This window comes from Brachyhypopomus gauderio, unplaced genomic scaffold, assembly GCF_052324685.1.
Source record: "Brachyhypopomus gauderio isolate BG-103 unplaced genomic scaffold, BGAUD_0.2 sc79, whole genome shotgun sequence".
In the NCBI taxonomy this organism is placed as follows: domain Eukaryota; kingdom Metazoa; phylum Chordata; class Actinopteri; order Gymnotiformes; family Hypopomidae; genus Brachyhypopomus; species Brachyhypopomus gauderio.
In genome coordinates, this window is record NW_027506900.1 from 352,509 (window position 1) to 364,456 (window position 11,948).

Below are 11,948 nucleotides of genomic sequence, written 5' to 3' on the forward strand. Positions count from 1 at the left end.
AATATATACGAAATGCTGCTACCAACAAGCAAGAAAAGCCAGAAGTGTCTTTAAAAGGCGTCCACGTGTGTTTAGTGTTTCCATTCACAACATGATCGGTCCCCATGTGTTCAGTGCGTATGAATATCAAGACATTCAGTCAGTTAAAATCATGTTTATTCCTATCACAAACGAATCATCTCTTTTAAAGCATTTTAAGATTAGACGCCATAGGATAATTAATTTGTGTAATCGTTTAAACGATTTACAGTTGAACTGGAGACGGGAAGAGAGAAGGAAATTTTAGACCACCAACTCCCACACACAAGTCTAGTTTTATACTGTTCCAGGGGAGGACCATGGGTGTGGTAGTGGGGGTGGTAAGTGGACCTGACTAACCAGGGCCCAAGTAGGGAGAGGGGCCCATTTTTTGCTCATGTGCCTTTACTGGTATTTATAGGGGCCCACTGACATTGGGTGTACAGGGCCCAGAATTTGCTGCTATGCCCCTGGGGAGGACTAGCCTATATTCCATTGATGGTGTTCAGTCATGTTGCAATTAACTAATGATTTCAGATTTCTGTTCTTCATTCTCATAAATCCATGGGATGCAGTGGCTTTTCTAGAGAGGATAGAAGATCTGGAGAGGAGATTTTGGAGGGCTTTAGTCAACTAGTATGGTCACATATGGTCCTTACATTAAAACTTAACTAAAATGAATGTTTTCACTGCTGAAAGATGACTGATCAGAAATGCACATTTCAAACTGAACGATGCTTCCAGTGTATTTTTCCAAAATAAATAAATTCAAACCAGGAAAAAAATGTAATAAGTCAGTAACTCAAACATTTGTAATCTTCATCCCATCATTTTTAAGCACCTTATTTCACAGAAATGTAATTACATTTTTAAAAATTATATAAATTCACACTCAGTAATCAGTAAAGCCTAAATTAAATCCTGACAAAACATCTTTAAAAAGGTAAAACAACATATTTGAACTAAAGTGGTATATTTCTTTCACCTTAAATGCAAAAAGGTTGTTTCATAAAACAAAAACCTGCATTAAACAGTTTGTCATACATTCAAACATACTTTCAAATGCATACTTAATACCTGCTAGTACTGGCTTATCGGACATATTTTCTACCAGAATGGCATCAATAAAATAGAACACATAAAACAGTTTTTTCTTGGCATTCCAGCATAAAAAGGCCCTAAAAAGCTTCACCAGGAAATCTGTAAATGTAGCCCGCTTCATGAGAAACATGCGGTGTGCTAAGCAGAGTTCAGGTGGGTTAATGCCTTGTGTGGTGGGGTTCTGTCTCAGGAGAAGGAAGCTGACAGGATGGCTTCGTGCTGTTGATTATGGAGGGTTCCTATGCCCACAGCTGGAGCAGGAAGAGCAGGACGACAGACCACGCACAGCTGGGAGGACACATGACTGTTGAGTAAGGCACTGGGGAAGGGGGCAGCTCACTAACCCCCCCTCCTCAAGTAATCTGATACGACACATTACAAGCTCAACAGCTGTAAGGTCAAGTGGAACAAGCAAAGATCAGAAGATGTTTCTCCAAACTCACCTTACAGGCCAGCTGTTTTTCAAATCTAGGAGACACAAAGGACCAGCATCCCATGTTCTGTGGCTCTTCCTGGCTCCAGATAAACTCTGCAAATGAGGAGTTAGAAGCTTTAAAAGTGTATCCAACTTGATAAGCCAGCCATTCAGCTTCTGCTTTAAGCAGAAAAAGTTTTACGCATAAGATTTCAGCATGAAATTACAACCAGTTAATATAATGGAGATACTTAATGTTGCAGCATACATGCATAAAAAAATTATAGGATTGCAAAGTTTGCCCTGTATTAAAACGTGGGGAGAGAGGTCATTAGGACTTTTTCCGCATAAGTATGACCAAGATCAGTGAACGTCTCCTTATATTGGTTTGGACCAAAGCTGTAAGACAGCATGCTGCAGGAATGAGGAGATAAGGCCTCACCTTTAGCGCTGGTGTATTTAGATAGCTCCTGCTGCAGGGCCTCCATGGGGAAGGGACATAGTTCCTCCACTCTGATCAGCGCTGTGGTCCGACATGCTTCTGGCAGAACCTCCCTCTGCTTCAGGAGGGCGTAGAAGTGCTTGCCCGAGCAAAGCAGGACACGCTGCACGCTAGCTCAGCAGAGTAGAGGCAACTTGTCACTGACTGGAGTCTCGCACTTGAACTCAAGCCGAGTGAAGCAGTTAGCCCTCCCACCCACTTCTAACAAAATGGGTTTCATCACCGCTCTGCTCACCTTTGAGGATTTACAGAGTCGTCACCAATTACAGGCTTGAAGGAAGTGCCAGGGCCCATCTCTTCTAGGCTTGACACTGCCCCCTAGTGTAAGAGAAGGAATAACACACAAGTAAAGGACAAAAAGTAAGTTAAAACCAGTGATCACTGTTGGATTTAGCAGGTAGGAAACTCACGGAAAAGCGCAGCAAAGTTTTGGGCGAAGCCACAATGAGGGGCTTGCGGAAGTCACGGATCATCTGTCTCCTCAGGAGGTGGAAGTACTGAGCTGGCGTTGTGGGATTCACCACCCCCATGTTGACCGTGTCTCCATCCACACCTTCTTCCTTACTGTCACACATCTACAGTAGGACAGAACACCACCAGCCTGGTCTTGGGTCTGAACTCAACACAGGGTCATGGAGAAGCATTAGTGTCCTGAGAAGCATGCACATGGGCGTTCACCTGAAGGAAACGCTCGATGCGGCAGGACGAGTGCTCAGGTCCTGCACCGTCGTAGCCGTGGGGAAGCAGGACCACAAGGCCACTCTGCAGAAGCCACTTAGCCTCACCTGCACAAAGTCAGTGTCACATCAATCACACAGATTCTATCGCTAAAACTGCCACGGGTTTCTAGCCCAGCATGAAACTGTGGTCCATGCAGGCAATGATAAACACAAGCAACTGGCTGATTCTGGTTTATACGTAGGTTGGCTTTTTTTATTCACCTCCAGAGACAAAGGTGTCAAAGATGATTTGAGCTCCGTTGAAGAAATCTCCAAACTGGGCCTCCCAGATAGGCAGCAGTTTTGGTTGTGTAATACTCATGCCGTACTCGAAACCCAACACCGCCTCCTCAGATAGTGCACTGTTACACACCTGTTACACAGGGAAAAATAAAAATTAGAAAATTAATTAAATTTCATATGTATATATACACATACCCCAAAATCAAAATAAACATTGTTCATTATCCACATGGAACTGGTTTCTGATACAAAACCAGAAATACTGGAAATACAATTCAACAGGACACACAGATAACACTGCTGAGGTGACTAGTGTGATAATCTGACCTCCAAAAAGCCTTTCTGTTCAGCACTGATGTGATTGAGAGGGATGTACATGTCGTTGGACTCCTGACACACGACCATGGCGTGCCTCTGGCTGAAGGTTCCACGGCCCACGTCCTGCCCACAGAGCCGCACATGGAAGCCTGCGTTGAAACGCACAGTAAAACCTCCGTGTCACAAATCCAGACTTTCTACATGCAGTAAAACCTGTTACGAATCCAGACTTTCTTCTGCCTCGGCCAACAGCGGTCCACTCCCAAACGGTCCCAGCTCCCTTGTGCCAACGGATGGCATTGAGTCTCATAACAGAAAGTTGTCATTTGGGATTAGCACGCAAAACGTGTTTAACTGTGCTGGAGAGGGAGAGAGCTTACCCTGGCAGAGAAGAGTGCCGAAAGCCAGGGCCTCGGCAGTGGACCAGTCCAGCTTGGTTCCTTCGCCAAGTTTCTGTAGTCTGGACTGCTCAGTGCAAGAAATCAAATTCAGTGAAATACTGTTAGCACCACCAACAGATGCTAAACAATGCATGGTCTGAAATGTACTATAACATATAGTTTCGAACTCTATGCATCTCTTAATATTCTATATTTTCCACTTATAGCTATAAATCATCATCTGAATGCTCCTGGATTCATCAAAACAGCCATCCACTGCCTGACAGTATCAAACACAGGTCATCCATTGTAGATGCATTGCAGCAGAAAACCACATCTTTTTAACTGACTTGTACTTAATACTGAATCCACTTGCCTGATCAACTCACCACATTTTATGATTGGCTTTTTAACAGCTACAACTTGAATGCATTTCACTTATGATTATATGACTATGTCAATAAAAAAAATACTCATCACATGAATTATTCAGTTACAGACAAGTTTGTAGTTTTTAAAGGTTTGAATGTAAAACTGGTTTAAAGCAGAAGGATTCTGCATATAAATGCACACATACACATGCAGTCAGTAGACACCTAGCAACCTCCCATTTGATCAGGGGAAGGGGGGGGGGGGGGAGGGGGGTGTTGTACCTGCACATGGGTCTTCCTCAGGTGACCATGCACCTGGATCTCCTCAGGTATGGCCACCGACTTGGCTCCCACAAACTGGAGCAGGGGAGCAGCCACACCAGTGTCCCACGACGAAACTCGGGCCTGGGGCTCCACGAGCCCTCCCCAGCGACCCTGAAGATTGGTGGGTGGAGGACTGTAGAAGGTCATGTTGGCTAAGCAGTCGTTGAGCGTGGAGTAGTAAGCCGTCTTGATCTGAGCACGCTCCTCCTCCGTCATGAGGCCCTCTGAGATCAGCTGGTCAGCGTAGGAATCAGGTATGCTCTTCCTTGAGCTGGGGGAAGTAATGGTAAAGATAGTAACTACTTTACTGAAGACATGAGAGGCAGTGTGAAAGGGAGCAGGGAAGAGGAACATGCCAACATGCGTGAACAGATCTGGCACGCAGACTGGGAGTGTGAACCCACCGGATGATTTTGTACATGACTGGGTTTGTGAAGAAGGGCTCGTCCAGCTCGTTGTGCCCCCACTGGCGGTAGCAGAGGAGGTCTACTATAATGTCCTTCCGGAAACGTCTCTGGTACTCCACGGCCAGCCGTGTCGCTCGGAGAACCTCCTCTGCATCATCCCCATTCACGTGGATAATGGCACATCCCACCATCTTACCTACAGCACACAGCAAAGAAGTCCATCTCAAGATGGCCATTTCGACCATCCAGTCAAGCACAAGCACTACATACTTTAGACTTTTTTTTTATTCTGCAGACTATTCACCATCATACTTTTATCTGTAAATCTATAAATGAGATATTTCCTACTCTGCCTAGATCAATCTAATACAGGGATGTCAAAGTCAAATACACCGAGGGCCAAAAAACCAAATTTGCTACAAGCCGAGGGCCGGACTGGTTCAATGTTTATTAAAACATATTGAAATGATTGCACATAGCCTATTGAACCAAGACCTAACACAGTGTTTATTATTTAATGCTTAAATGAATAAAGTAATATTTTCTTATGGATCTGTCAGTAATTTCAAGTGAAAACATTTTTCAACAAGCAAACAGATAAAAACAAACTTCCTTCAAAGAAAACATGTTCTGTACATTAAATGAAAAAAGTAATAAAGGTTTGAAAAGTGCTGGAATTTAGGCTAAAGTACTTGAAAATGCTTGAAATTGTAACTACTTCGTTTCACAACAAATATCTATCAGACTGAACAGTTCTCTTGTATTACGTTAACAAATACGAGCCTCTTGTAATTCCAGGACAAAACATGAGAACGTGAAGACGTTAAGATTGGGTGGTTTGAAAATAAACAACCATTAAATAATGTGAATAAAAAGCGAATTATTTCAAATCATTTTGAATAGATGTTTAAATATTTAACTTTATTAAGATTAAATAAAGTTACAAATTTCGCAAAGTTACAAATTTCGATATATATATATATATATATATATATATATATATATATATATATATATATATATATATGATATTCCTTTCAAGAATTGTTCTCTTTCAAGAATTGTTTTAATGCATCATGAATCACTGCCATTTCTAAGGAATATTTCTTTCAACATCCATATAAATGTTTGTTGAGAATACCTACCAACATCACTGCAGTACAAGGATGAACGACCCCTCTCAGAGGGAGTGGTATATCCCACTTGATTGTTCACGATGAGGTGGATACTTCCACCCACTCTGAAGTGAGGTAGGTTGGACAGGGTGAAGGTCTCTGGCACAATTCCCTGGCCTGAGAATGATGCATCACCATGAACCTGAAAAGTGACACATATATACAGGAATACAGTTCAAGATGCAAAGATTACCCATAACAATTCACATTTCATGCATTACTCTTAAAATACCATAACTTAATAAAAATCAACACCACAACAGTTTCAATCAATTTCTATGTAAATAAGGTGTATTGTAATTGACATAAATGTAATTAGCTACCTGTTCAATTGCTGAAAATGTCAAATCAAAATGTCAAATTCTCATTTACAAAACATCGCTAGGAATGCAGTGCAAACCCCTCTAAAAGTTTAAAGGAGTTAAAATGCTATGTTAACCTCCAGCACATGGAGGCTATAATTTGTCTCATCAATTATATGGCCATTCCACGAGCACATACAAGGGACACCTATAATATGGAATCATGGGAAGCTGGTCACCTGTACACAGATGACCTTGTCTCCTGGCCGGGCGCCGCTGTCGCTGGAGTAGTCTCCATCCTCCTTCACCTGTTGCCGCCCACGCGTCTTGCCCTGCGTGACGGGGTTGATGGCCTCCAGGTGCGAGGGGTTGGGCAGCATGGTGACGTGAATCGGGCGCCCCACCCCCACGTCCAGCTCCACGGAGGAGGTCAGGTGGGAGAGCACGTCCCCGATGGAGGGAGACTCCTCCGGGAACTCGCTCAGGCCCCTCATCTTACGGAACATTAACTGCGGCAAAGCAGGAAGGGCATCAAAGCAGAACTGATGTAAGTGGTTCACGGCAGCAGGGGCACACGGGGAGGTTTGGCACGCTCCAATTACTGCACAATTACTTCAGGATAAATAATGGGGACACAGCCTAGCCGTGCCATTCACAGGACTCTTTGTTCTATGCTCTGATTAAGATGATGGTCACTCCACATAACTAATGGTGCTTAGGAAAAGCTGGTGGAAGATCAGGTATAAACAATGCATGAAAAAAGTACAATTTTTTTTGACAAAGTGTGTCAAGAAAAAAGCATTAATACAGGAGCAAAAGTCATTTGTAATTTTCTTCATAGACAGTAAATCTATGTTGTGAACTGCTGCGGACGTTCTCGGCCATCTGGGCTTGCTGGGGTTGCTCAAACTGGGGCTGCTTCTCTTTTTTGGTTCCCTTTTTCAAGACGATGAAAACTGGTCACGTTCTAAGGCCAATATTGATCCACGGTTGTTCTGAATTCATACAATTCTCAGAAAGAGAGGAACTTTGGAAGTTTTGTAATTTCTGTGCTTTTGCCGGCATGACATATACAGCTTTGAAAAAGTGCTCGAGTCTCTAGAGCAGGGGCACTCAAATAGAAATGATGACGGGTCACTTTTTATTTTTTCAATCACTGGAGGTGCCAGTTACGGGGGGGGATTAAACTATAGAGGCAATCCTCGGCATCGTCTTGAGATCGTGGTGCGCGATTTCAAAATAAGAGCAGATAGCGCGATTGAAAAAAAGCAGCAATTCCTAAAAAAAAAAAAAAACAACACTTTTCAAAACAGCTTGCGGGCCAGAAATAGATGGTATAAGGGCTCTAGAGTCTCTAGGGGTTTAATGAAATCTCCTTTTATTTGAGAACTACACATGCAGCTAAACAGAGCCTCTCCCATCAAGAGCAATTAAAACATGTCAGACCCGATCTCCATCCCACTGAGGGATCCCTGCTGGCAACTGTAGGTGATAATGTGTTTTAATGTCTCAGCTTACATCTTGTAAAATATGGCCACTATTAGTAAGCTAATGTCGTAGCTTACGTCTGGAGTAATATTTTCCCATGTGCCTTTACAATATTCATTATCCTGAGACGAGCAGAGAATAATGTGTTCCAAATACATCTTCCTATATCGGACTTACTTACATTTTATTTTCAAGACTTCCAAAAATATTAACAGATTGATCTAAAGCTTTATCAATAAATCCATACATTTCCAACACACTTTCCAGACAGTATATGTTTTCACACTATTTTCTTCTGTTATAGAAGACACTTGTATTTGCAATACAACTTTGATAACTGGAAATGCAAATTTGAATCCAAGTACAGGTGACAATGAACTTTAATGTATCCTGACACGATCCTATGCACCAGAGCCCAAACCTTGGTCATAGTTCTCAAGGCTTTGAAAATCATTTGGATTAAACATTAATCCATTCCAAATACTGAATATGGTATTTGGAGCTCATCTAGGGGCTTTTGCAAAGGAAAGTTGTTACTGAATACAACAATACTAACTTTTACAGTTGTATGCAAAGGCTTGGGCACTGTTAGCCAAATATCATGGTTTTGTTTTTTGTTTATTGAGTAGTAAGTGCTGTCTTTGTAGCTAATCAAACATAACACAGTATTTTTTGTTTTTCTTTCAAAACAAACATACAAATAAATCTAAATCATCAATGCGGCCTAAGCAAAAGTCTGGACATCTTAGATTTAGTACTTAGTAACCCTTCTGACAGGAATCACAGCATTGAAACATTTTTAAGTCGTTTTTTTGTTTCTACTCTTATAATTGAAATGTTTTGCACCCTTCTTAGCTGAGGGCCCATAGTGCATTCTGGGATTGTCTTGCACGCACAGCTACTTTTAAGACCTATCCAAAAATGTTCTATGATGTTTAAGTCAGGGGACCGTAAAGACCATTGTAGAAGCTTCAGTTCGTGTCTCTTCACGTGGTCCATGGTGGATGTTTAGGTATGTTTTAGATCAGGAGTAATCAATTATATTTTTCCGCGGTCCAATTTTGGCAGATAGCTCTGACCTGAGGTCCGGGGCGGCGTTGGCGAACGCAAGTTGTTGAGCGGGGGGCGGCAAACGTAACACTCGTCACGGAGTGTTTTTTCAGTAGCCCTGAAATAAATGCTCCGGTTTAAAATTTTGTCTCCCGTAAAAATAAAAAAATATTTTTGGCATTTGGGTCCGTATCCAGTTAATCAGGAATGTGATTGGGTCCGGACAGGACGGCGGTCGGGTCCGGATCAGGACCGCGGTCCGCCATTTGGTGACCCCTGTTTTAGATCATTATACTCTCGTAGAATTTATCATCTGACATGTGTTTCCTGTATTTGATTTGGTCTCCACCACTGAAATATGGGCAGTACCACTGGAAGCAACACAACCCTAAGGAATGACAGATACACCACCATGTTTTACAGTTGGAAAAGTGGTCCCTCTTTTTGGCATCATCTGACATGTCTAGATGTTGAGTAGCACATTTCAACTCTTGAGTTATGCAGTACGGTCACAATGAAGGTTTCAATCTTATGACTTTGCCATAAAGATTACATATGTGCAAACATGACTGCACAGTTGAAAGTCGGTATTCCTGACTCAGCTAAACCTTTCTGCAGGTCACTGCTCATCAAAAGGGTGTTTTGACTGGTCTTTCCTATTAGCATATGAGCTGTCCTCTCAGGGTTTTCATGGTCTTCCAGACCTCATCCTGACCTCCAAGGAAACCCTAAAAATTCCATACTGTATCTTCTCACAGCCTTCCCCTGCCTTGCAGGCCCTTTTTATTTCATATCTTTAGACAGTTGCTTAGAGGAACCTGTTAGTAAAAGTTCTACAGAAAACTGCTTCTGTGTCCTGTTAGTACTGTGTGCCCGACAGAAAGTAATTCTGGCCACAGCCAATAATTCTGTCTTTTCCTCACCTCAGGTGGGAACCGCAGAAGTCCTGTGAGGAGGTTGAGTCGCCCGCGGTGAGGCATTCCCATTACCACGTCTGTCACTCCGCCAGTCGCTGCTGAACGAAACAGCTCAAAGAAAAATCCCATCATGCTCTCTGCTCCTTCACCCCCATAGCGCTTCACCGTGGCAAACTTAGTGGCTAGGAAATGGTCAAACTCCTGTAAAGTTAGGAGGATAGAAAAGGTGATGGGAAAACAGTGAAACTCTCTTGTATGATATACACATTTATCTACTAAAGCAAACAAAGTTGCCAAATCTTAGGAACACTTCATTACAGAAAAAAGTACTGTCAACTATTGTCTTACACAAAATCTTCCATTAAAAGAAATAAAATCGCTTTTGATACAAAAATATTTTTAAAGCAAAACTACACAGCATAGCAAAAAAAAACCTTTATTACAAGTTTTACATTTTATTACACCTTTTTTGCTTTTTTAATGCTTTTACACAAAATCTGTTTATTTCATTAACACTCATTCTAATTTAACTTAACAGCAAAAAGTGTGATCTGGTCCTGCTGAATTTTGTACCTGCGATTCAAGCATGAGTTTGGCTAGCTGTCTCCTGTCCTTGCTGGAGAATGTCTCCTTCTTCAGCTCCTCAAAGCAATCTGCAAACCACAATCTCTCCTGCAGACTCTGCAGCTGGCTGGTCTCCACAGACATCGTCCCGCAATAGATGCTCTCCAAGTACGCCACCACTTCCTCTGGGCTGGCTTCTGCTTTCCCAAAGTGCCTCAAAGCTTTCCACGTACCAGGGGTTTGACGAAGGAGCAGAAAACAAAGCTAAGCCTGGAGTCTTCCATTCAAAAAAATATACACTCACACATTATATATATATATACCTACCAGACGTCTTGAGGGGTCCTTGCAGTGTGCCATTCAGCAGGGTGATTTCGGGAATCTTCTCCATAACAGGCGTGTGGGGGAGTAAAGGGTTAATTTTAGCAGCCTTGTGCCCATGGGCGCGATAGGCCTCCACCAGTCGCGCCAGTCCATGGTCTGTTTACACAGTAACCACATTCAGAAACTGCTTCAAGGACCACACTACCACTACCTCAAAAAACAACTGCACAACGTACACATTTAATTAGGAGGACCGTCCGTTTAAAGCAATAATGGACACAGCTAACCAACCATCTGGTATGTCAGTTCATGGGGGTTACAAACTCGCTAGCAAGCTTAGCTAACAAACTAGCGAACGTTTCGAGCCACCTAAACTGGTTTGATGTGTCAATATGAACGCCACATTACCTTGGTTCAGCGACGAGATGTTATTTTGTACAGTCGAAAGCTCCGTGTCCCCCTCCAAAGCTGCTGGCCGCGGTCTGTAACCGTACACCCCCCTATCTGTGTGATACGAGGCTCCTCGCAGCCGTCGCCAAGACGTTAACGCGCACCTACCGGGTCTATGTAAACTCACCAGCATAACGCCCGACGACATGCTGAAAAAGAACAAAACAACCTAGTTAAATCCTTATAAAAACACAACGGCAGACGTGTGATTTACGAGCTCACGCATTACAGCGAAAGACTATAGCCTGGAGGAGAGCAGGGAGGGGACCATTTTGACCGAAGCTATTGGCCATGTGCGCGGAGACCCGTGATCTCAAACGCGTAGTGCGTCCTGACATGAGCACCTGTTACTGGACACGACTGCGTTACACACTGGCGGGGTTAAATCACCCACTCTACTCCCTGAATGATGCCTTCCTTCAGGTCCTGTCGCACTACCTTTTTGTTTTATTCATTTTTAAATTCACGCTCTCGTGCAATAATAAAGTGAAGGAGATCATCCAAAAGATGATCGACGTTTGCTGCCATCTATCGACATAGTCAAAATACTGTAAAAGTATATATAATTCTGGATTATTAAAGGTCGATAAAGGTAATAAAGACGATATTAAAGTCTTATTTTATTTTATCTCATCTTATCTTATACCATTTAAAAATTGCTGGAATTGCTGGTATGTTTAGTACTCGTATGCTGCACTGAATCAAATTTGTTAAAGCAGAGAGGGTTTGGGACCTACGCTAAAACCCCACAGCAGTTTGCCCGCCCAGCGCATGCAGTCCTGTGCGGTATTAGCCAATAATGTTGACACTTGTGTATGTGAGTGTCAAGTACGCCACACCCCTGGGGGCATGTATTCTGATACTAATCAATTCATTTGAT

General features: G+C 42.7%; 1 protein-coding gene across 2 annotated transcripts; it reads right to left on the bottom strand.

Annotated features, from left to right (window-relative positions):
* Positions 1–139: 139 nt before the first annotated feature.
* dhtkd1 (dehydrogenase E1 and transketolase domain containing 1) lies at positions 140–11,503 on the bottom strand. Of its 2 annotated transcripts, none has more exons than XM_076990940.1 (17): positions 11,027–11,503; positions 10,622–10,774; positions 10,304–10,515; positions 9,737–9,931; positions 6,515–6,784; positions 5,944–6,115; positions 4,796–4,994; positions 4,350–4,662; positions 3,697–3,781; positions 3,326–3,465; positions 2,978–3,128; positions 2,715–2,821; positions 2,447–2,611; positions 2,272–2,354; positions 1,977–2,146; positions 1,563–1,648; positions 140–1,407 (listed from the first exon to the last, which is right to left on the bottom strand). In XM_076990940.1, exons 1-17 carry the CDS (start codon positions 11,214–11,216, stop codon positions 1,306–1,308), a joined length of 2,793 nt encoding a protein of 930 aa, XP_076847055.1. In that variant the 5' UTR covers positions 11,217–11,503; the 3' UTR covers positions 140–1,305. The 2 variants fall into 2 exon arrangements, with proteins under 2 accessions (XP_076847055.1, XP_076847056.1); XM_076990941.1 differs by having other exon boundaries at positions 10,622–10,676; positions 11,027–11,167.
* Positions 11,504–11,948: the final 445 nt, after the last annotated feature.

Excerpts from the sequence above, each read along its gene's own strand:
- dhtkd1 (XM_076990940.1), bottom strand. The coding sequence starts at position 11,216 with ATGTCGTCGGGCGTTATGCTGGTGAGTTTACATAGACCCGGTAGGTGC. Across the intron at positions 1,649-1,976 it reads TAAATACACCAGCGCTAAAG|AGTTTATCTGGAGCCAGGAA; the intron begins GTGAGGCCTTAT and ends CCTCATTTGCAG. Across the intron at positions 1,408-1,562 it reads AAAAACAGCTGGCCTGTAAG|CTGTGCGTGGTCTGTCGTCC; the intron begins GTGAGTTTGGAG and ends GTGTCCTCCCAG.